The sequence below is a fragment of the Barbus barbus genome (genome assembly GCF_936440315.1).
Source record: "Barbus barbus genome assembly, chromosome: 29".
Taxonomy (NCBI): Eukaryota; Metazoa; Chordata; class Actinopteri; order Cypriniformes; family Cyprinidae; genus Barbus; species Barbus barbus.
In genome coordinates this window covers 13,441,453-13,466,180 of record NC_136757.1, presented here as the reverse complement: position 1 = coordinate 13,466,180, position 24,728 = coordinate 13,441,453, and the positions used below count along the sequence as shown (strand labels likewise).

Below are 24,728 nucleotides of genomic sequence, written 5' to 3'. Positions count from 1 at the left end.
TTAACCCTATGCTTTCCGCGCACGAGCACCTTTACTCACGGAGCATACCATTGCACATGACTGTTTGTTTACAAATACACAAACACGGGATGTTTGTGTGTTAAAGTTGCGAATACATGGGTCTTTTGGGGTCACTGTTGTTCACATTTTGCAATGTAATGGGCTCCTTTGGCTTTGTAAAATTATTGCTTTACTGTTTCCTTTTTTTTGTTTAACTCAAAAAATTGTAATGGAGCCTAAATTCCCATAATGAAAATACAGTTCTTTTTGAGAAGATGAAATGTTATCAAATAAAAATTTTCCACATTAACAATGCATTACAGTATTTCATCTTTTCAAATAAAACAGTGTTCCCATTATGGGAATGGGTATGGAAGCAGAATAATGACAATAGTTTTTGAAACACAAAGCATGCTGAATTCCACAAATGGAAAAAAAAAAGAAGATGCATTGTAATTAACAGTGCTTGCATTTTAATGCCTTGTATTTCCAGGGCTTGCATTTTTAGGTCCTAAAGTTTGAAACGCAGTCCAGACCTCTGACCTCTCGAAGTAGAACAGATACCTACGAGATCAAAGGTGGATATTGCGTTATTCTCACTCACTCGAGATATTTCATGATATATTTTAGGGATATATCGAATAAAAAATAATAATAAATAGATAAAAATAAAACCCCTGCTGAAAAACAAACAAACAATAGACACCATTACAAAATTAGTAATGGTTTTACTGGTTATAATAGGACTTGTATTGGTTTTACTGGAAACTGTAATGGACCCTGTGGGTCTCTACTGGTAATTGGTTGCCTTCTGTTGGTGGCTTGTTAAAACCAATAAATCCTAATGGAATATGTCCCAAAACACACTACAGAAAACCATTTTTAATGGTTAAAAGTTGATGGTTTGTAATGGTATTTGTAGTGGAAACCATTCACATTTTCAGTGATGGTTTTATTGTTATTTATTTTATTTTTTTCAGTAGGACATAAGCCTATAGGGGCAATTAGACAGTGGTATTGTGGCTGCTGTGTGTCACATGACAAGCATGAGAGCCCCCCTCACTCATGCCCCCTCTAAAGTGCATGATGCCCCTGACACTACAATACAAAATTATTTGTCAAATAAATGAAACATGATGAGCTATTTAATTTAGTTGAAATTGTTGGGGAATCTTGGAGTGTGACATATGAGGGGAACCCCAGAATTAAAGCACAGCTTCACACAAGCCATGATACAAAGTTACAAAAACTAAGCAAACGAAAGCAATATGTCTTCCTCAGATTAATGTTATTTCTGTACTTCAGCTTTGTCTAAAAGAGCATTATAATTTTCTTTGTGGTAGAGAATGCTGCTTACATGTAGGCTACGGGAAACAGCAAAGATGTTGAATTAAACATACACACAATCAGCGTTTACACGTTTATACTGGCAAATATACTTTATACTAATCAAAACTTCTACTTAGCGCTTGCTCCATTTCTGCAAATGCATTTCTTGATCCATATATGGCCTTCATCAACAGCCGCTTGCGCCACCTGCTGGTGAGCGGCTGACATCAGCTGGAGATCATGCATCGGTGCTCTACTGCTATTCCTGCGGGTCCACTGAATTTGTGGCAGCGAATTTGGAAAGTGAAACAAAATGACCGAAATTTGCCTGTCGAATATTATACATCGTATTTTTTAAAGAGATTGAATATTTTGGAAGTGAATTCTGGAAGGTGTTTATCAATTATTGCATTTTTAATTATGAAAATGTGTGTGAAATATTTTGAATTGAAATATTCACAGCTTAAATAAATTAAATGTTAAATTTCAGGACCTAAAAATGCAAGCCCTGGAAATACAAGGCATTAAAATGCAAGCACTGTTAATTGCAATGCATATTTTTTCTTCTTTGATTTGTGGAATTCAGCATGCTTTATGTTTCAAAAACTATTGTCATTATTCTGCTGCCATAAATGGGACACTATATGAGATCAATGTGTATTAAATTAATTCTCTCTCATTTTTCCTCTTGGGCAATAAATGTTCATTAGATTTTTTGGCAAAACTACAAGGTATATTTTATATAGAGAATTTCAAAAACAAACCTACTCTGAGAAATTCACTGCCGTATAAAGTCTTGTAGAGGTGAAACAGTTCACATCCAAAATAAAACACTCAAACAACTCAAACTCTATGATAGGAAGCTTTAGACTATATGTAAACTGTATGGAATTTAGTCTGTAGTTGGTACATATGTACTTAGGAAGTCAAATGCAATGACTATACTGACCCACTGACTGCTGGAAAAAAAATGGGTGGATGGATTTGTTTTATCCATAAACTAAATATGCACATGAGTAATAGGCCTATTTTTGAATTTTACAAAATACAGTCACAGGGCAATGACCTTTTCTTTGTTGTTTAGGCTAAAAGATCCATTTCTTAATCAAGACCAAAAGTTTTTTGTAATTAAAAATAAAAAGCTAGACCAACTAGATAAATTTGTTTCCCACAAGGCATTGATCAAGAAGAAGTGTCAAGAAGACAAACTGTGTCTTAGAAAAACATAAAATTTGAACAGACAGAACATGTTGGTGAAATCCAAGTGGGTCATATAGAAAAACCTTGGCCCCCTCCTTCCATTTATATAGTGGATTCTCTTTTAGAAAACGCCCTGATGAAGCCTGTGCATAGAAGACAAGGGCTGCATACTAAAGAGCTATAGATCTTAACAAAAACACATTGTTCATCAGCTACCTTCTCTGTCATAGAAGAACATTTGGATATCAAAAACATTGACCTAGTAACTTACTTAGTGCTTAATCAAATGATCAGGATATGGAATAATTCTAAATTTAAAACACACACACACACACACACACACACATACATGTACGTACACTGATATGTTGTATTTTCTCACACAGTTATCCAGTGGGCTTAATAGTATCTCATACAAACTAATAGACATGTGTCAAAGCGAACACTGTAGGCCTATTGAGTTTCAATACATAATACAATCCAGATTACATTTCCTGAAGGAAAAACTAGTGCTTACAAGACAGCAATAGTTTAAGTAAAATAATACAGGTTTCCCACGGTCATGGAAAACCCTGGCAATATAGGTGAATTATAAAATAGTGGATTTCCATCAATAAAGTCTTAAAAACTGAAAGACTCTTTTTTTTAAAAAAATTACAAATACAGTCAATAATATATAATACGTATAAATGAATTAATCTAATTTAAGCTCCAAAACTAAGTTTGAATAACTGCATTCACTTCAGAATTTCAATAATTTGGGTTAGAATATATTCAGATTATATTGACATGATCTATATATCACATGTCTGGCTTTTTGCCTGCTCTGGCTGTTTTCAGATCTGTGCCGACTTTTAGGTCAGGTTTTTGCGGAATTTCCTGCTACGTGTATTCATGAAAATATTATTTTTATGCTGGACTTTTATATCACATAGAGACAATGCGATGAATTGTGGTTTGCAGACGTTTAACGTCTTTTTAACACAGAACCGGAAATAGTTTTGTTTTGAGTATGACGCGTCGAGACGCGCGAGCTGTGAGGAGGAGCAGGTGATCAGTTACTATGGCAGCTTCCACTGCATTAACAGTGAATTATACTAGAATACAGACATTAACATCATATTTCCAGCATTGTCGATCAAAACGATGGATTAATCTGAAAACAGTCAACCGGAGAAGCCCTTTTTGTCAGTCACTGAAAAGGTTAGGACTGAATTTCCCCCCTGGTGTAGATAAACAAAGCTTGCATGCATTCATATGCAAAACACGCGTGTTTTCTTACCGGAGCAGCATATCATCCGGTTTGTAGAGTCTGTATCTATACAAACATGACATACAGGGCATTGCTTGAGAAGGTCGATTCATTCAGCAAATACATTTAGTGTTTGAATATTCCGCCACCATGTGGGTGTCATCGATACTGTCAATGAGATGCTTAAGCAGTGTTATAAATAGATTATAACGGTTTTGGTCATTTTCCCATGTGTCTGTCATAGTGTATTGTTACATATATGTTATGTTTGTCACAGACATGCTGCCACTGTGGTCTCAGGGACAGAACTTGCTCTGCAGATCCATAAAGAAGTCCAGAGCGATATAGCGAAACTAGTGGCCCAAGGCAACAGGAGACCTCATCTTAGTGTCATCCTGGTGGGAGATGATCATGCCAGCCACACTTATGTGAGAAACAAAATCCGAACAGCTTCACTGCTTGGTGAGCAACACACAAAGTCAATATAAACGTCAGCGCTTTAATACAGGGGTGTCAAACTCAATTCCTAGAGGGCCAGAGCCCTACAGAGTTTAGATGCAACCCTAATTAAACACACCTGATCCAACTAATCAAGTCCTTCAGGCTTAATTGAAAACTGCATAGTATGTGTGTTGGAGTAGGGTTGGAACAAAACTCTGCAGGGCTGTGGCCCTCCAGGAACTGAGTTTGACATCCCTACTTTAATATGTAAGCAATGGTTCTCAGTAAGAGGTCCACTAGGGGGCCTCTGCAAACTTAGAGCGCCCCCCCCCCCCCCCCCCCCCAATATAAGTCTTTATTTAAATGAACTTTAAATGAACATAATCTTAATTAAAATGCTAAAAACAAAAATACATACTGATGTTGTATTTGTTTAGTTTTTTTTTTTTTTTTATTACAACAGATGTAACAGTGTTGCATATTTACGGAAGCTCGTTTCCACTACAGAAAAAAAACCCCAAAAAGGTATTTGCAACTTTTTATCTCGCAATTCTGACTTTAAAAAAAAAAAAATCACAATTCTGAGTTGTAAAAATCGCAAGATATAAACTCGCAGTTACAAGAAAACCAGACTTGTGAGATAAAAAGTTGCAATTACCTTTTTTTTCATGGCTAAAACCGATAAACAATTGTGAGATGTAAATTCAAAATTCTGAGAAAAATGGTCATTGTAAACTTGGAATTGGGATAAAAATAGGGTCATTCATTGCTAGGATCTTTACTCTAGTGAAACAAGCTAAATCTAATGGGGAAAGTATTGTAGTTTTCTTTTTCCTTAGCTATAATAAAACCACAACTTGCTGAATGTATCTGGATCAGGTTTGGAATAGTGAATTCATATTTTGAATGTAACTCTCTCTGTCAGAGCACATCAACGAGAGAGCCATATGCAATGCTGTCGCCCCAGAAAAAAACGTCGCTGGATTTCACATAGTAAATATTGGGAAACTCTGCTTGGGCCAGAGGTGCATGGTGCCAGCCACAGCAGCGGCAGTGTGGGAAATCATCAGAAGAACGGGTTTGTGATAGCTTTCAGAGAACTGACATTAAAATCTTCTTTGAGTTGTAGAATAGTTTCTCAGCCATCTCATATTGCATCCCCAGCAGAGATGTGATTGAGTTCTCTATGATTATATTAGTTAGCAGCAGGTATAACAACAGTATCTGATGTCAGTTTATATTACTTACACATTTGAAAACATTGCTTTGCAATCATATCTGTATTTTGATGGTTTTTCCATGCCATGGGCATTTGTGAAATTGAGTTATAAATGTTTACTCAAATTTTATACTGGCGGTCAAAAGTTTGGGATACCTAACATTTTTTTAATGTTTATGAAAGAAGTCTCTTATGCTTACCAAGACTACATTTTCTTTTATTAAAAGATACAAACATTAATTATTGTAAAATATTGTCACAATTTTTTTTTTTTCTATTTTAATATATTTTAAAATTTAATTTATTTCTATGATGAGCAGCCATTACTCTAGTATTCAGTTGATCCTTAAGAATTCTAATATGCTGCTAATTATTATTGGTGATCAGTTATTAATAATGGTTGATATTATTATCTGTGTTTAATATATTTGTCCAAACTCCAATGCATTTTTTTCAGGAATCTTTGATGAATAGAAAGCTCAAAAGAACAGTATTTATTTGAAATCTTTTCTAACATAGCCTTTACTGTTACTTGTTCTGATCTGATCTGATCTGTTACTGATCAAATGAATAAGCTGAATAAGAGGTTTTTTTGTTTGTTTGTTTGTTTGTTTGTTTGTTTAAAAAACAACAACTTTTGAATGGTATCACCATTTCCACAAAAATATTAAGCTGCAAAAACAATTTTTAACATTGATACTTATAAGAACTGTTTCTTGAGTACCAAAGCGTATTAGAATGATTAGACTGAGGTAATGGCTGCTGAAAACGTAGGTCTGCCATCACAGGAAATAAATATTTTAAAATATATTTGAATAGAAAAGTTATTTTATTTTAAATTGTAATAATATTTCACAATATCACAATTCATTTTAACTGCAAACTTGGTGAAAATAGGAGACTTCCTTTAAAAACACTGAAAAATATGAATTATTACAAACTTTTGAATGCTAGTGAATTTCCCTTTTTTCAGGCATTGAAACAGTTGGAAAAAATGAGCTTGTTGTTGGGCGCTCCAAGAATGTAGGAATGCCTATCGCAATGCTGCTGCATTCGGATAGAAACCATGAACGGCCGGGAGGTGAGATTTTTGTCATTACCTTATTATTATTATTATTATTTTTTTTTAGTATTTAGTATTTTTATTTTTGAAGTCTTATATAGTATAAATAGATGTGCTTGCAGTTGGAGTGCCAAGCAGCATCCTACAATTCACATTGCACTATATTCAGTTTTAACCCTTTTTTATTTTATTTTTATAATAATTTTTTACTTGTTACAATATTCATGAACATTTACGTTTAAGAATTTACACCAGCACTTACATTTTCCAAAAACCTAGACAAGGAAAGCCGAATGCAAAGATTTAAATGTAAAGATTTTAAGATGAATGTAGTGTTGTTTTTTATCAACAGTGTTTGGTTTGAAAGTACAAGTAGTTACAGCAAACTGATCATTCTATGAAAAGTAAAACTTTGTTTTTATTTTGCTGTTTTTTTTTATTGCGATGTTTTCAAAAGGCACATTTTCAGAATTTCAATCAATAATCTACAACCCAGTCACCTCACTTTGAAGGGGAGTGAGATCATTGCGAATGACAAATTCACAGAATGAACTCTGGATGCTGCCGCTGATGACGCAAGCTGTCACATGATTACTATCAAAAATAAACGTTTTACCAATAACCTGTAATAACCTTCTCAAGCAGTAATGGAAAACTGCTGAGAAAACAACATTCATCCTTAACCATGTAGTTATATATCAAATATATAATAGGCAGTAGTATATTGTTTGTTTTAAAATCCACTTATACTGCATGTGAAAACAGAATACAAATAATGACATGCAAAGTAAACACGTTGTTTTCAAAAATCCCTATTACTTTGTATTGAATTAAACAGTGATTAAAATATTAGCTTGAACCTATTATTCCTAAATAGTTTTGAGTAGTTTTTTTATAATAGTTGAATTGTTTTGTAATAGTTGAATAGTTATCTCACCTTGAAAAATGTTTGATCATGGCTTTTGATTGGCATGTCTCCAGAAACAAGATCAGTTCATGTTTTAACTCAAGTTTTGTTTAAAGGTGATTAGGATTAGGTTTGTGCAAGATTTTGATGATTTCAACAGGTAAAATGCAATGTTTGAAGTGAGTTGTGAAATTTGATTGTAGGTGTGTGCTCTAACGTATGAAATTCCTTTCATGAGAGAAGCAGCCCTGAATCATTTCTGCTTCCGTTTTTTGTGACTCATAGCCTTATAGTATAAAAGGTGAACCTGTGATTATCTGAAGAAACTTAAAATATGAATAAAATAAAGTAAAAGACTTAAATATGTCTAATGTTGAGGTTCTGTGACAGGATGAGTATTGCATTATAAGTAATCATTCCCGTCAGTTTTAGTTACGACACCCGTGGAGCCATGTTGATTCCACTGAATATAACCTGTGATTAGCCAAATTTGATAGCTTTTAGTTGATGTGGTGGTGTACAGTTACACATTCTGGGAATTTCTGCTTATGAATGTTCTTGCTGGTGAGCAGAAACCACAAACCATGAACAGTTTTTGTAAAAGAATGTGTGGAATGAACAAAAGATGGGAGTTGGCACTTTAAAAATGGCATGAATCCCCTGGTGCCTGCACATAACTAAATACTATGAAATGTTTAAATGTTTTAACATTGATTTTCTGGAAATGATATACTGGAAAGGTGTGCATGGCAATCAAATGTTAAATTTGAAACTGTTTAACTGTTAACTAACTAAAAACATATATTACATTCAACGATTAAATAAACTAATAAATAAATACTCCTCATGAGTATTATATCTTTCAGGTGATGCCACGGTATCATGGCTCATAGATGCACTCCTCTACTACGACTGAAGGAACTTGCCAGTCTGGCTGATATAGTGATTGCGGCTGCAGGTCATCTCTTTGTGTCCTGGTCAGGTATTCTGTAATATTATTACATGGCTGTCTAGAATACTCAATTTTGATTGGTCAATAGCTGCATTCTGTGGTCAAATATCATTGTGTAATGACAGCTAAACTGTATAATTTATTAATTTATTACGTCCAGGTATTTATTAATTTGGCAAGTAGCCACGTAATAAGTAGGATAATGTACAGCAAGCCATGTTCGTTTTGTAATAATGATTAGCTGACTGTATTATCATTTACTTAGACTTTGGTTATGCAACATATTAAGTCAGATATTTTTTTCAGAAATACAATACGAATAAAGTTTGCATGAGTTTGAACATTATCTGTATTTTATTCAAACCTGTGTTCTGTTATTCTAAAACTGTAGTCTATAGTATGTATAAATAATAATCATTTAATAAGATTGTAAATGAGTTTGTGAACGGTTGGTTTCGGGTTGGGGGTTAGGGAGGGGTGTGATAACTGATATAGGCTTATGTTTTATTTGTATTTTTTTCCTTTTTATTCGAAATATTTCCAAATGTGTTAACTAGCCTATATGAGGAAATATCTTGATTCTCAAATATGTGTAAGTAAATGTATTTTGCACCTTTAAATAACAATATTATAAGTTGCTAGTTATAACACTTTCATTTTACAGAGAGCAAAGAACATTTACATTGTCAAAGAACATTTTCATTCAGTCTAGCCAGAGTTCAGGCACTCTCAAAAACTCCCATTAAATCACTGAAGCTCTTTATACTGTGAAATTAATATCTTCCTTAGCCTACATTCGAACGCACATCTGCACTTTGTTGTTTCTGATGAGAGAATTCGCCAAAGTGCGATCGCAGATTTGAATTTAGCAGCTGATGCTGTGCCGCACTGAACGATCTAATCACACTGGTGTGATTGTATCAAATATACAAAATATTATTTGGCTATTTTTTGTCTTTTGGAAGCTGCATTCAAAATCTATTTGGCTCAGAAATCTGAGGGGGCACGTGCCTCTGCTATTGTAGTATTTATTAATATTTAGAATTTACTTGTATTTTCATATTTTCAATTTTAGATTTAATTTAATGTTTTAGTAATTTTGTTGTGTTCTTGTTATTTTTATTTAATTATTGTTTTGCTGTAATTTATAATTTTATTGACTTGATAGTAGTTCAAAGTTTTTCATATAATATTTATAATATAATTCAGCATTATTTTAATTAATGAAAACATAAATTTTTAATAGTTTTAGGTTTTAGTAAACAATAGCAACACCAATATGGTTCATCCAAAAATGGAATTTGCAATTCTTGGTATCACTTTAGTATAGGGACCAATTCTCACTAGTTGCTTATTATGCCTATTATTAACATATTGGCTGTTTGTTAGTACATTTAAAGCACATATTCTACAAGACCATATTCTACATCCCTAATACCTAAACTTAACAACTGCTTTACCAACTATTAATAAGCAGCAAATTAGGAGTTTATTGTGGCAAAGTCATAGTTAATGGTTTGTTAACCACCTTAAAATAAAGTGTGACCCAATTCATTACTCACCCTCATGTCATTCCACATCCATATGACCATGACAAAAGGTGATGAGCTTCAAGCCTCAAAAAGGGTGGAAAATCACCATAAAAGTAACAAACAAACTGTTTTACAAGTCTGCTGAAGTCAACTTTGTGTGAAACCAGTTTGTCCCTCCACTGAGCTGTTAAGTCAGTGGATTTAACTTGAAAACCGAATCAATGCAATTCATAAATTAACCAGTTTTCAGTGATTAGTGAATAATGATTTATAATTCAGTCTCTCTCTCAAGAGGGAAGGTAAATAGTAAGGGTTTGGAATGCCAGAATTTCATTCATTTTTGAGTGATCTGTTATAATAATTCTCAATGTGCGTCAGTCAATGTATCTGATATTGTGTCTCAATCCTTCTCGGGCTCTGTTTGGCTCATAGTGTGTTGGTTAGAAGTCACTTAGCAACATAATTTATAGTTTGATTTCTTTTCTCTTGGAAGTATAAAAGAAATTCTTGGCTTAGGCAGAGCTCTTAGTGTTATTTAAGACACAATTTGCTTTTGTCTCCCTAATCAGCTGTGAAGGAGAAGGCTGGATTCATCACTCCTGTGCCTGAAGGAGTCGGCCCAGTGACCATCGCCATGGTAATGAAAAACACAGTCACTGCTGCCAAACATGCTCCAACATACTGAACAAACACAAAACCTGCCATTATGGGTGGACAAGATACAAGCACTTCAGTCTGGATAGTTTAATTGGCATTATTTGTCCGTATCTTGATTTTAAACGCAAGCCCCTGCAAGCTTCCTCTACAACATCCTTCCCTGCCCATCGGCAAGCTGTAACAGGACGTTCTAGCTGGCACGGCAGCCATGCATAGCTATGACAGTAACTACACCCTAATTCGTTTCTTAACTCTGTAAAAATTAGAGAGACGCCTCCTCACTGATTCTAAGGAGCTGTCGCCTTTGCTACAGTATTATTATTTTGTCAGAGGCGAGAAAATAAGGAGGGTTTACTGTGCAACTGTAACATTACCTCCCTGACAATGCATGAGTGAATCCAAAAGACTTAGTTGCATCATCCTCACAGATTGTTTCGGTCCGACTTGACTGGCTGCTCAACAGGTGGCCTTGTGGCAGTGTAATAGATGGTTCTCAGATATCTGACAGATGAATCTGTTGACACTGAGACAAATGGGACATTAATACATTTTCTCAGGAAATTATTTTAAAAGTGTAGTTTGAATTTAAAACATCAAAATGGCAAAAAAAAATAACACAAGGATGCTGCTGTATTTAATATTTATTGATTCATCTACTTATTTAAGGTATTATTTATATATTGTTTATCATGCATACATTTTGTTTTGTTAAAAAAAATCCTAGTTTTGGTATAAATAGCTTGTATGTATGATTTTTAGCCCCATGAAGTATTTAATATTATTTTCTGCTTTATTTATTAGTGTGATTTATGACATGTTATTGACATTAAACACTTTTTTTTGGGGCATTTTGGGTCCAACTGCCACTTTACATTCAAACTTCCAATAAAAATACATTTCAATATATCCGATGTTTCCCAGAGACATTTTGTGGACACATTTTGTGCTATAAAAAAACTAAGAAATATAAAAATGACTTGAAAGTGAATTCATAGTATTTTGTGCTACTTGCATGCTTCTGAAGTTGTAAAATATAATATCTTTGTATGAGGAACAGACCAGAATTTTAAGTCATTATTCAATGAAAATCCTCCCTTCCTGTGTAAAACTCAAGAATAGCAAGCAAAAACCATGACGTTTGGCGCCATTAATGTCAAACGTGGCGTGACATGTCTTGGCGTGGAAATATATGCGAATCTGAATGAGATTTAAGAGATACGGCAGAAGTCATATGGACTACTTTTACAGTGCTTTTTGCCATTTTTGGCCACTACTCGCTATTATTGTATGAAAGAGATCCGCTCAGATATTCTGACTAACATCTTTTGCAGTACATGAGAGGGAATAAACGATGACAGGACTTTCATTTTTGGTAAACCATCCCTTTTTAAGGCTCTAGTATTGCTAAAGATTTCATTTCAGAAATCAATATACTTATTTCAGTCTGTGACTCTAAAAAGGGATTTGATTCTTGCTGTTCTTTAATATTGATGGTTAACAAGAAGAAGCTGTGAATGAAAGAGTCTTCATTAATGAACCTGCTCATGGCAGATTTAAAGGCATAGTTTACTCAAAAACCAACATTTTCATCATTCACATCACCCGCATGTCGTTCCAAACTGGTATGGCTTCCTCCTGTGAAGCATAAAACAACACATTTTGAGAAATACAATGGTAGTCAATACCCAAAATGTTTTGGTTACCAACATCCTTAAAAATATCTTCTTTTGTGTTCCACAGAGGAAAGTAAGTTTAGAACGATATGAGGGTGAGTAAATGATGACAGATTTTTTCATTTTTGCCTTGTGTAAATTTATTATTATTATTATTTTTAAAACAACATCAAACCCCTATCTGATTACAGATTTTTAAAAAAATAAAAAATAAATTAGAAGTTATGGTAACACTTAGGGAACACTTATTCACTATTAACTACGACTTTTCCCTCAATAAATTCCTAATTAATAATTAGTAAGGTAGTTGTTAAGTTTAGGTATTGGGTAGGATTAGGGATGTAGAATAAGGTCATGCAGAATAAGGCATTAATATGTGCTTAATTACTACTAATAAATGGTTAATATTGTAGTAATATGCATGCTAATAAGCAACTAGTTAAGAGACCCTAAAATAAAGTGTTCCCGAAGTTGGGAATGTTGACCGTGCCATTAATTTAAGATTGTTGCTTGTTATGTGATATACTTAACATATCCAATTTGCTGTTGAGATAAATATTCCGAATGGGTCTGTCCAAATCTTTAAAATATTTCATTGCTAAATTATGTCTTTCCACATAAATGCTTAAAAATATTTTTTGGCAATTAGAATATATCTACACTGTGTCCAACAGCTAAATATGATGTCAAATAGCTGGTTACAAGTTACAGGCAAATGTTATTTAGACTGCAGTACATGAGAAAGGTAATTTTTTAATTGTAATTAATGAAACACACAAGAGCGACTACCCAAAAAAGAATAAAATGTGTAAAAATGTGCAAAGCATCCAAAATAGGATGCATTCTATTTATTTATTTTTTCCGGGAATACTTGTGACATGAGTGTAATGGGACATGAGTGTGAGTAAAACATATTTAACCATTAAAATGATACTTTGACTGTATCTGTTATTAGATTTTTCTTTAATATCACTTGTGCCAATAACTATGTCAGAAGCCTGTTTTTGTAGCTGCAGGCAAATACTTTGGACACTGAAAAAAAAAATGTGGGGGCAAAAACATGCCTGTGCACGCTGCTTGCCTGTGGACCAGGGAGTGATGCGGAGCATTGTACAGGTATGGGTAAAAGAATCACAGCAGTTCCTGTTACTAGTTAAAATGATTGGCTACCATTAGTGACGCAGAAAAGGATATAGAACGGATGGTATAAATTGTGGGGAAAAACCTCTTTCATTTGGAGAGCAGCAGAAGTTTGAGGAAAACCGGACAAACCCAGAATCTCCAGTCAAACTGAACTTGTATTTGGGCCACAGCATGACACAGCTAGTGGATAAAAGGTGTTTGCACTATCAGGGTGAGTCATAATACTTTTCATAACACAAAATAGATAATAAGGAGCTTACAACAAAATGACTGTCTAATACTTTAAAGATGAAGTATAGTAACTAAAATGTAATCTTAAAACTCCATCAGTACTTGGATTGATGGTGGTGTTAGCTGTCTTCTCTGGGCTTGGAGACACTAAGGAGAAGTCAGAGGATGCGATCCTATACAACACAACACACAGTAACGGTAAGTACTTCAACATTATATGTAATTATTTCAAAAGACTGCGACTTTTTATAGTCTTTTAAAAAAGTCTCGTACCAGGCTGCATTTATTTGATAAAAAAACAGTAAAACAGTTAAAAGAACTTTTCTATTTTAATATAATTTATTATCTCTCTCGCTGTATATATACTCTAATTATAGTTGCTAAGTAACTTATAGTTAGTATAATGTCTAAAAGTGGACTAGCTACTGAAATAAAGTGTGACCCTTTGTTTTATATGAAGTGAGCAAACATGCAATTTCAAATATGCACTGTGCTAAGAATGCAGGTTCTTTGGCATGTGGACACAAGTCTGAATGCCTATCCATTAAAATCACAATCCTTCATACTTAACTGTCTGGGTGTGTGTGGGTGTCTATCAGTAGGAAGTGGAGAGGAGCCACGAGTTTTGGCTATTCAAAGGCCCTGCGGTCCAGAATATGAGGGATTCTGTGTCAACGGTGCATGTTCCTACTCCTCAGACCTGGACACCCCCATCTGCCGGTGAGACCAGCCACCAAAAACAACTCAATACATCAAAGATCCCATCAATCAAATGACACTGATCAGGTCTTGATTATCTAGTTCATGTCTGTTTGATTAGCAGACTAGCAAGTGGCAAAGCTTGGGTTGTGGCTGTGATGTGAATAAAGCCTTGTGGATGTTTACAAAATGGGATGATCTCTTAGATATGTCACACACAAATTTCCTGTTTCACAAGGAATCAACATATGGAAAAATAACTGGAGTCATTTCATTTGGTCTTTAAACGATGGATTCCAAGACCTTGCTAACAAATGTGATTTCTACTGTCTTTAGGTGTGACAAATTGTACAGCGGTGTGCGCTGTGAACATGCTATTTTGGACACCCAACAATTGTCTAGTTCTGAAGAAGTCATTGGAATTAGCTGTGGTGTAGTTTTATTACTGGGAATCATCGTCGGACTGATGTACTGCTGTTTAAAGAAAAGGTCAAATCCTGAATACAGCGTTTAGTCTTTTATTATTCAAGTAGCAACTGCTTTGTTTATTGATCATTTTTCATTTATTAATATATTTTGAAATATTTAATTACCTAAACTTTAAATGTAATATTATCAGGCAACTTTTGTAAATCAGTGACAATTGAAGCATTCATTGAATGTTTAAATATCTTGTTTATACTTCACAGGTGTCGGAAGTCATCACCACCCTACAAGAACTATGGCTCTGAAAACTCTGTTTAATTTATTTGGCCAGATATAATTTATGCTCTTAAGTCAAGTGCTTTTCAGCCTAAAAGACGGGAAGGAGTGCAAAACATCAAGACTGATTCTACCAGCAAGACAGGCCAGACTGTGGAGTAGAGACACAACACCCTCTAGAGAACGGAGCAAGAATTGCAAAGAAACACTTTGCGATCTCCACATTCCACAAAGGACAAATTAATTAATGTAATTTATTACAATAGCTGTCACAGTGGGAAAATGCAGGTTGTTCAACACAATTATTTTACATGAATTGCAAGTTATACTATAACTTGGGCACCGTAATGTAAAAATCATTTACTGTCATTTAAAAACTGCATGTAGAACTGTCAAATAGATACATTTTTTGGTTATCCATAAGCAAATGGCTTACGCTGCCTCCGTTATGAATGTATTATGTAAGTGCACATAGGTATTTATTGCACAGCTATAAACATAATACTAAATATAAAACCTAAACTGTGCTAATGTATTTGTATCAGATATTTATTTATTGGCATATTTGTATAAAATCTGCACCTAAAATAAAAAAAGAAAACAGTGAAAATGTCTGAAATTATTGTTGCAATATGATTTGTATGATCTCAGCTCAAGAATTATTAAACTCAATAACCGTAAATATATTGCAGGGTTTCATGTTGTAAGTTGCCTGAAAAATTAAAAGCAGATCCTATTATTTTATTAAAAGATTTCAATATGTAGAATAAATAGTTTTGTGTATTCTGAAAATAACAATTTTCAAACGATTGATAGCAAGCACCCCTAATGACAATTAAAAAATAAATTTATGCATTTAATAGAGAAAGGACAAAGGTGTTGGTACACTAAACAGTGTTCAAACAGAAACCAGAATGCAATTTCTGTTTTCATAAAACGGTGTGTACACATAAAAGGTTTATTTTGGAACAAACAGGTATTTTATTGTAAATTGGTCAATCAGGATCACTAATAGAAAACAGGAAAAAAGTACTGAATATTCATATTGTGTGAGGAATTTGCCCCAGCATCTGTAAAACATAAGAATGTTACATTGAAAGTTCAGGCAATATGCTGAAGAAATCAAGATACAGTGCAGTACTGTTCTTACGCCTCCCTCCTCTCATAAGGGTGTTGAAAACATCGGTAAGAGTCGTTCTGTTGGAAGAACTGCTTCTGCCGTAGGAATGGGCTCCAGAGCTTGAAGATAAATTTTGGAGCACACATATGTATAGGAATAATTTATCAGTATAATGTGGACAGAATGTCATTCCTTCTTTTACACTTACCTGTAGTGATGTTCACACCAGAGATTGTCATGCTTTTTTTGACACACACTGGGAATTTCTGTCTGTGAATCAAAGCCCTCAGGTGCTCTATCACAGCTTCTCTTGAAACACTGATTTTTATGTCAATTGTGTATTTGAATGACTTCAGAGGAGCTGCAAAAATTGTGCTGAGACAAAAAAAAAAAAAAACTTCACTTATAACGTATAATAATGCCAGTTGTCAACATGGATTTTAAATAAAGAGAGACTTCCTTACCAGGTGGTGGCCGGCAAAATGCGCCGTCAGTTGGAAGAGAAGCGATGCATCTGCAGGTATCATTTTGATTGGAGCTGCAAGCGCCATGTTTAGAGCATTGTTTTGGGGACCAAACAAATTGATTCTCACACTTACACTGGGTTTTATTTGAATTTGAGAGACAAACTGAAATTTTAAAAAATTGTTAAGATGATGGAGAACACACAAAGAAAATAATTTTCAGATTAATGTTGACAGAATGGCATTACACAGTTTATAATTCTTTTACCTGTAGTGATGTTCACACCAGAGATTGTCATGCTTTTTTTGACGCACATGGGGAATTTCTGTCCAAGAATCAAAGCCCTCAAGCGCTCTATCACAGCTTCTTTTGAAGCATTGATTTTTATATCAATGGTGTATTTGAATGACCTCAGTGGAGCTGCAAATTTGGGCAAAAATAAATATCGCTGCAAGCCATAAGTGAAGTGACATTCAGCCAAGTATGGTGACCCATACTCGGAATTCGTGCTCTGCATTTAACCCATCCAACGTGCACACACACAGCAGTGAACACACACACACACCGTGAACACACACCCGGAGCAGTGGGCAGCCATTTTATGCTGCAGCGCCCGGGGAGCAGTTGGGGGTTCGGTGCATTGCTCAAGGGCACCTCAGTCGTGGTATTGAGGGTGGAGAGAGCGCTGGACATTCACTCCCCCCACCTACAATTCCTGCCGGCCGGAGACTCGAACCCGCAACCTTCGGATTACAAGTCCGACTCTCTAACCATTAGGCCACAACTTCCCAATATGTGTATAATTAAGGGGCCAAGCACAAAAGAGGCAGAATGAGGAGCGAGCATGGCAGAGAGGATCAGGTCAAATGCAAAAATGAGTAATTCAATATACTTTAAGGTTATTTTACTCAAACTGGCTGAAAAATCATAAATTCAGTCATCAGTAACCTGATTTAATGATTAATCAATTTTGACCAATAGGTGGCACTGTTACCAAATTAATATGGTGTGGTCAATGTGAGGTGACAAAGTTTGGTGTTAGTATGTCAAAGCTTTGCAGATACAGCCTCAGATGCAGTTTTGCATCATGCCATTAAATTTGTTTGCATTTGAGAAACACTGCAAGTTAAACAAATTGTGACTGTGAGGATGCCGGAGAACCCATGTAGAAATAATTTTTCAGATTAATGTGGACAGAATTGCATTACTCTGCTTATACTTCTCTTACATGTAGTGATAGCTGCACCAGAGATTCCCATGCCCTTTTTGACGCACATGGGGAATTTCTGTCCAAGAATCAAAGCCCTCAAGCGCTCTATCACAGCTTTTTTTGAAGCATTGATTTTTATATCAATGGTGTATTTGAATGACCTCAGTGGAGCTGCAAATTTGGGCAAAAATAAATATCGCTGCAAGCCATAAGTGAAGTGAAGTGAAGTGACATTCAGCCAAGTATGGTGACCCATACTCGGAATTCGTGCCCTCAAGCGCTCTATCACAAAGCCCTCAAGCGCTCTATCACAGTTACTCAATGATGTATTTGAATGATTTCAGTGGAGCTGCAAATTTGGGCCAAGTTGAAAATATTTAACTGGTACGAAACACGACTGGACTGGACTCAACTTGGATTTTAAATAAAGAAAGACTTCTTTACCAGGTGGTGGCCGGCAGAATGTCCCATCAGCTGGAAGAGAAGTGATGCATCTGCAAGTATCATTTTGATTTGGGCCACAAACTTTTTAGAGCATTGTTCAGAGGAACAAACATATTGATTCTCACACTTACACTGGGTTTTGTTTGAATTTGAGAGACACACTAAAAATTAAACAAATTGTAACATATTAGAGAACACAGAAATTTAGATAGATATTTTTTTTATTAGACAGAATGTCATTTTGCCGTTTATACTTCTCGTACCTGTAGTGATGTTCACACCAGATATTTTCATGCTTTTCTTGATGCACATGGGGAATTTCTGTTCATGTATCAGGTCCCTCAATTGCTCTATCACGGCTCCTCTTGATGCATTAATTTTTATGTCAGTTGTGTATTTGAACAGTTTTAGAGGTTTAGCTGTCAAACATAGAACAGAATTTAATTGTGTAATGCTCCCTGAAAGCACACATTTAATGTCTGTGTGTTTTCACCTGGTATATGTCATTTTTAAGAGTAACCGCATGCATAGGGTACTATGCATTTAACTAAACAACTCTCTTAAAAATAGGAAAGCCATTTAGAGAACCTTTTTGTCTAAACGGTTCCATAAAGAACCTTTAACCTTTGTGGCGAAAGAAGGTTCTTCAGATTATAAAAAAGGTAAGAAAAAAATGGTTCTTTAAAGAACCTGTGACTGAATGGTTCTTTGTGGAACCAAAAATGGTTCTTCTATGGCATTGTTGTGAAGAACCTTTTAAACACCTTTATTTTTAAGAGTGTAGTTACTAATTTAATTAATTAACTAAAATGAACTCATGATAAACATTCATTACAGCTCAATTTTTCATTGGGCACAAAGCACTTTTTAATTACTAAAGAATTGCGCATGCATGTGTATTATTCTATTACTACTATATAGCACTATGACTGATGAGAAATAATTTTTTACTAAAGAGCCTTACTTGTATTGAGATTCACATTGTTTATGATGATATTTTGACTGACGCTATATGGAAATGAGTATCCTTTAAGAAGTGTCCTCAGGTGATCCTGTACCATTTGCCTTGATGCATTTATTTTGATGCTGATCAAGTATTTGAATGATTTCCAATTTGCTGCCAAAAACTGAGAAAAAAAATATTAAAAAAAAAAAGACATTCATACATTTTCTTCACACAGAACCTGGGGTCAAGTTAAAAAAAAAAAAAGTTATTTGGTTAACAACAATATGCCAAAGATGCTGTTAAATTGAATATTAAAGCTAAAAAATTTATTTAAAACACTGGATTACTAGTTTATTTAAATTGACAGTCCACACTAGTAAAAAAATAAAAAATAATAATGAATGTCTCATAATAATTTCATAGTAAAATTCTACTTCTTGCATCTATTTATATATTTTGCGTACTACTTTCTGTCTCTATCCTCCTTTGACCCTCTTACTATTATCATTCTAGTTTCTTTAATGCTTCCATCAAAATGAAAAACAAATCTAGCTGAAAACTTTTTCCACCTCAATTTCTGAGTAATCAAATCTCAATGCTTCATCTTTCTTTCTTTTACCAGCAATTTTTACAACACATATTGAGCTCAAAATTGTTTTATCATGTGTAATGAAATATATTATTCTTTAGAGTAATAATTGAATAACTGTTTAATGATTGGGCAATCCACCCCCTATCGTTTATTAACACTCACCCTGTTGTTCTTGTTTTAAGTTGTTTCCAGTTTCATCCATGTGAGGTGGCTGGTATTTAGAGGGAAGGTACAGAACTGATGTGATGTTTATCAGTAGCAATATGTGTCTAAAGTCCTATCAGTGATCACTCAATACATGCTCATTCAGATACAGAAAAGTGTGCATACATCAAATAACTGCAAAGATTGTTTTGACTTCAACCTGATTAAAAATGTGGTTTATCAGAGTGCAAAATGCAAACTATGGGGAAAAAAGCAGTTAACTGTTTTCCTGCATTCCATTTAGTGTACTTACCAGCGTCGTATGCCATGTATGTACTCCAAGCATTTCTTCGCTCATTGTCTGTGCATGACTCAGGCTTTGTATTTTCAATGATGAAGTCACATACAACATGATTATGATACTCAGTATCACTGTAACAGACGCCATGCCTGTGTGGTGGAGAGGACTACAAAATAAAATAAAATAGCTTTTTGAGTGAGTTATATTTATATCTTTCTTTTTAAGCCCAATAACATTATTAACATTACTCATATTGAGAGTGAATTAATAATGTAACTTTGGTTGTAAGTATGCCCAAACAAAGGAATTGTTTTTTTTTTTTTTTTTTTTTACTTGTATAAATCAATTCACTGCCTTCAAAATGACTTAATGACACAAGTTCTGACCTGGTAGTGGCATTTGAGCAAAAATGCAATACTTATTGAATTATTTCATTACTTCTGATGGAAACAATTAAGACATTGATGCCTGCAGATACACATATTATCTAATAATTGTACCACAACACCATTTGTATACTGTAAAACAATACTTACACAATGCTGTTATCACAATAACAGATTTTCCATAACAAAAATATGAAAAAATGCATTATTCTTATAAACACACTGAAAATATGGCTTTATCTGTTATATCACACAATTGGATGGAACTTACCTTGTTAATTGGTAAAGTAATTATAAGAACACATCTTTAACAGTCACCACATTCCTCCACCATTCATTATATTATAATTGATAGGTTGCTTGATTAAACTTACTGAATAAATTATCTAGTTAAAACTGGTCTTACCTTGATTTGATGTCCAGTCTCAGCTTGTAATATTTCATTTATTAAGAGAGAAGATCTGACTGTCTGCTGACTATCTGACTGCAGACATTTTTTGTTAGGTGAAGCCTCAACTTTTGAGGAAACCGAGCACTCACAAGACAAGTGTCTCCCCTATTTGTTTCCTTGTTAGGGTTTGATGGTAATCAGAAGGAAAGATAAATGTTTCAGATGTTTTAAATGTGTGTTGTTGTTGTTGTTTTTTATAAAAAAGTTTTTAAAAGTAAAAATACTGCCACCAGAGCACTAATAGCTAATTACTTGTTTTAACCCAACTTTGGGTCAAATATGGACTAACCCAACTATTGGGTTATAAAATTACTTTAAAAATTAAACCCAACATTTAAGTTAAATGTTTACAAAAACCTAAAAACAAAACAAAACTAAAAATGAATGTACACTTACATGAGATGCAAACTCATCAGTAGCCTATAGGCCTATCACATGTAAGCAGGGTTGCTACACAACATTTAAAAGCTTGTCAAGGCCTTTTTAAGACCTGAACCAATAAAATTGATAGACTACTGGATGTCTGTACAAGAAAAACAGGTTGGGGTACATTAGACAATGTTATTTCATTTCATTTCATAAAATAAAAAAGTCCAAACGTATGTGTGTGTTCATACTTATCCATATTTTGGGGACAAATATTTCAGCTTGGTACCCGTCCCGGAAGTGAGCTGAATCTAACAAAATTTGCTTTTTGGGGACTGTTATGTTTTATAACTGACAAAATATAAATGTTTACCATTATAAATATAAAACATACACTGTATTTTTCTGTGTATAACTGCAAACAAAAATGTGCTATCAAATAAACATAAAAAAGACATAACAGAACAAAATATAACCGAATTTTAAAGAAAGGGTTTGGTTTATTTGTTCGGATTCTTTCCTCTGCATTTACACATCTGACCAGCAGATGTCCTCAAAATGCGGCGTTTCGGGCGCATCTAATCACTTTCCCTACTGATACTGATTCGAAGTCACAGATGTTTTCGTGTCTCAAAACACTTACCTGGGCGCAGTGGGAATAGAGGGTAAACGTAGAGTTCGAATCGCATGGAACAGTAGTGAAATCTTGCTTGTTTAACTGCCATCCCTTGGCAAATATATATATATATACTTAAAAATGTATATTTAAGTGCTGTTAAGGCTTCTCTTTGATGTGTAGATGTTTGATGATCAAGGAACACTGATCACTGTCTCGCGGATTCAATTCATGAGTCAACTCTCGATTTCCTCGAAGAATCGATTCCTCAGATGCACCAGGAACACGGACAGTTTAATAAGAGACAAATACGTTGCAGCAATTTATTTACATTCGGTGCATTGGAACCCGAGGTTACGAGTGTAACTGAAGTGAGCAGCGAAAGTCGGCGAGTCAGCGTTTCAGAACATTCAACGTGCAAAACACGCCACGCCAGCATGCTAATATATATAATATTTGCTATTATGCTATCTCTTTCTATATTGAATGTATTTTTCTTCACTTAACTTGTTCACAAACATTCATGACACTAAAACTTCATAACTGAAGCTGTAACTCTGGTGGTGAGCAGGAACGGAGCCTGAAGTGCGAAATGTAAAACCTGAAATGGAACTAACGTTAGGGAGTTGATGATTAAAAAAAGCTTCGAGCTGGAACGTCTCGGTTATGTCGTGATGACATTAGGGGATTTACCATGGAGCCCTGATCACCTCTGATAAGAGAAAACGCCAATGAAATTGGCTAATGGATTTTGCATACCTGAGCCACTCCCCGTGCATACGGGTATAAAAGGGCGACAGGTGCATCCACTCATCAGGTTTCCCGCTGAGAAGCCGAGAATGTGTCCCTGGCAACCAGCGATGATTCAAGATTGTGGCATGGGGATATAACGTCTCCGTTCCCTCCATCAGGGAACGAGGGTTCCCTGAACCGAGACGTTCCCTATCTGTCGGTCACTACGAATTATGTCGTGACGACATTAGGGGTCTATGGAAAGCGCCACAACCTGAACCCCGTCACAACCTTGTGGCAGGCAGATGTTGACAAGCTAGCGCGTGCCAGACAAATGCCATGCAAAAGGTCGCAACCTTCCCATTGCCCCAGTGCAAATTCGCTGACCTTGGTACCCCCAGGGACCAGGGGTGAGTACATCACTGCTGGAGATGGCCAAGCCGCTGTTCCTTTCCCCACAGAAATCGGAAGGATTTTGACCTTCAATGAAAGATAGCTTCAAGTCTTTCCTATTTGTTGTTACAGGTGACGTGGAGACACTGATATGGACTGACCCAGGCCTGGGACAGTACTACATATGACTAGACTCTATGGCAGATCCTACCTAGGTGTAGGGAGGAGGGCTGCCAGCAGAGCCTGACAGAGTACTCTGTCAAAGGGAAGATACAGGTTTACCGAGAGGGAAACCTTACCGTGGAAGAATACACATATGGGATTACCCGAAGGGAATCAAGCCATATGGACACCTAGCCCAGTCCAGGGGCTGACCGGAGACCCGGGCAAGTTAACACCAGTACTGGGCCTGGCGTCAGACTGCTCCACCCAGTCTGACTGCCGGTGGTGCTGGAGGAACTCCACCAGGGTTCGCCGTCCGGGGAACTGAACTGGAGTAGGAAAAAGGCGCTCGTATCCCCGGGTGAGGGGGAATGGCGCAGCAAGAGTGACACCGGCCAACTCTTCCCGCCACTTACCTGCTACCCAACACACGGGAAGAAACTGGCTCAACGCGGAGACTGTAAAATCTCGCAAAGGTGTTCGGTGTCACCCAGCCCGCAGCTCTACAGTTGTCTGCCAAAGAGGCGCTGTGTGCCAACGCATAGGACGAGGCAACACTCCGTGTGGAGTGAGCCCTCACCCCGAGGGGGCACGGCCAGCCTTGGGATTGGTACGCCAAGGCGATGGCATCCACTATCACAGTAACCTGTCCGCAACCTTCATGAAGACACGAGGGGACAGGGAGAGGCCCCGAAGGGGAGGACCCTGTACTGCCATGCCCGCCCCTCGAATGCGAACCGTAGGAACGGTCTGTGTCGAGGAAGGATCGAGACATAAAAGTAAGTGTCCTTCAGGTCGATCGCTGCAAACCAATCCTGGGACTGGATGCACTTGATAATGCGCTTCTGCGCCAACACCTTGAACGGGAGCTTGTGCAGGGCCCGATTCAAGACTTGCAGATTCAGGATTGGTCGAAGCAAGACAGGTGCGTCTCGGACCACGCCCCCCCAGACGGTACCAAGTGGTACCAAAGGAACAACCGACGTACCCGCAGTGGTGCAGCAAAGGGGAGTAAGGCTGGATGGAACAGAAGGTGGTGCATTCAGACTCATCCCCGCAGAACTCCCTGAGTCCCTGGGGGGACTGGCTAGAGGCACGCGGGGAGGCACTGTGTCTCCGAACCACACTCTCTTGGCCGCTGGCAAGATGGGTCGCGGGGCGAGAGTGAGGAGGCAGCGCGTCGCACACTGTCAGCCCGCGAACCTGAGAAGGAAAGGGAAATTGCTCTTTTATTGAAAACGTGGGAGGAACAGAAACAAAAAGAAACACAGGATTCTCTGCCCAGCCCTCCTCCGGGGGAAGGAGCGACGCTGTCATCGTCGTCTCTTGGGAAAGAGCAAAATTCCACATCTCCGGGTTGCCCGCGTCAGGGCCGCCTCGTCGACTTCCTGGAGGACTTG

At 36.2% G+C, this 24,728-nt stretch overlaps 1 protein-coding gene and 1 pseudogene across 3 annotated transcripts; both read left to right on the top strand.

Annotated features, from left to right (window-relative positions):
- The first annotated feature begins 3,592 nt into the window (after positions 1-3,592).
- LOC306849079 (bifunctional methylenetetrahydrofolate dehydrogenase/cyclohydrolase 2, mitochondrial-like) lies at positions 3,593-10,580 on the top strand (annotated as a pseudogene). The gene is made up of 6 exons: positions 3,593-3,732; positions 4,059-4,314; positions 5,148-5,300; positions 6,415-6,522; positions 8,278-8,393; positions 10,465-10,580. The product of its transcript is annotated as a bifunctional methylenetetrahydrofolate dehydrogenase/cyclohydrolase 2, mitochondrial-like (transcript).
- A 2,752-nt stretch (positions 10,581-13,332) lies between these two features.
- Positions 13,333-15,765, top strand: LOC306849401 (epigen-like). 2 transcript variants are annotated; one of them, XM_079384381.1, is made up of 5 exons: positions 13,333-13,579; positions 13,699-13,797; positions 14,202-14,319; positions 14,635-14,787; positions 14,988-15,765. In XM_079384381.1, exons 1-5 carry the CDS (start codon positions 13,540-13,542, stop codon positions 15,040-15,042), a joined length of 465 nt encoding a protein of 154 aa, XP_079240507.1. In that variant the 5' UTR covers positions 13,333-13,539; the 3' UTR covers positions 15,043-15,765. The 2 variants fall into 2 exon arrangements, with proteins under 2 accessions (XP_079240507.1, XP_079240506.1); XM_079384380.1 differs by having other exon boundaries at positions 13,377-13,579; positions 14,199-14,319.
- The last annotated feature ends 8,963 nt before the right edge of the window (positions 15,766-24,728 follow it).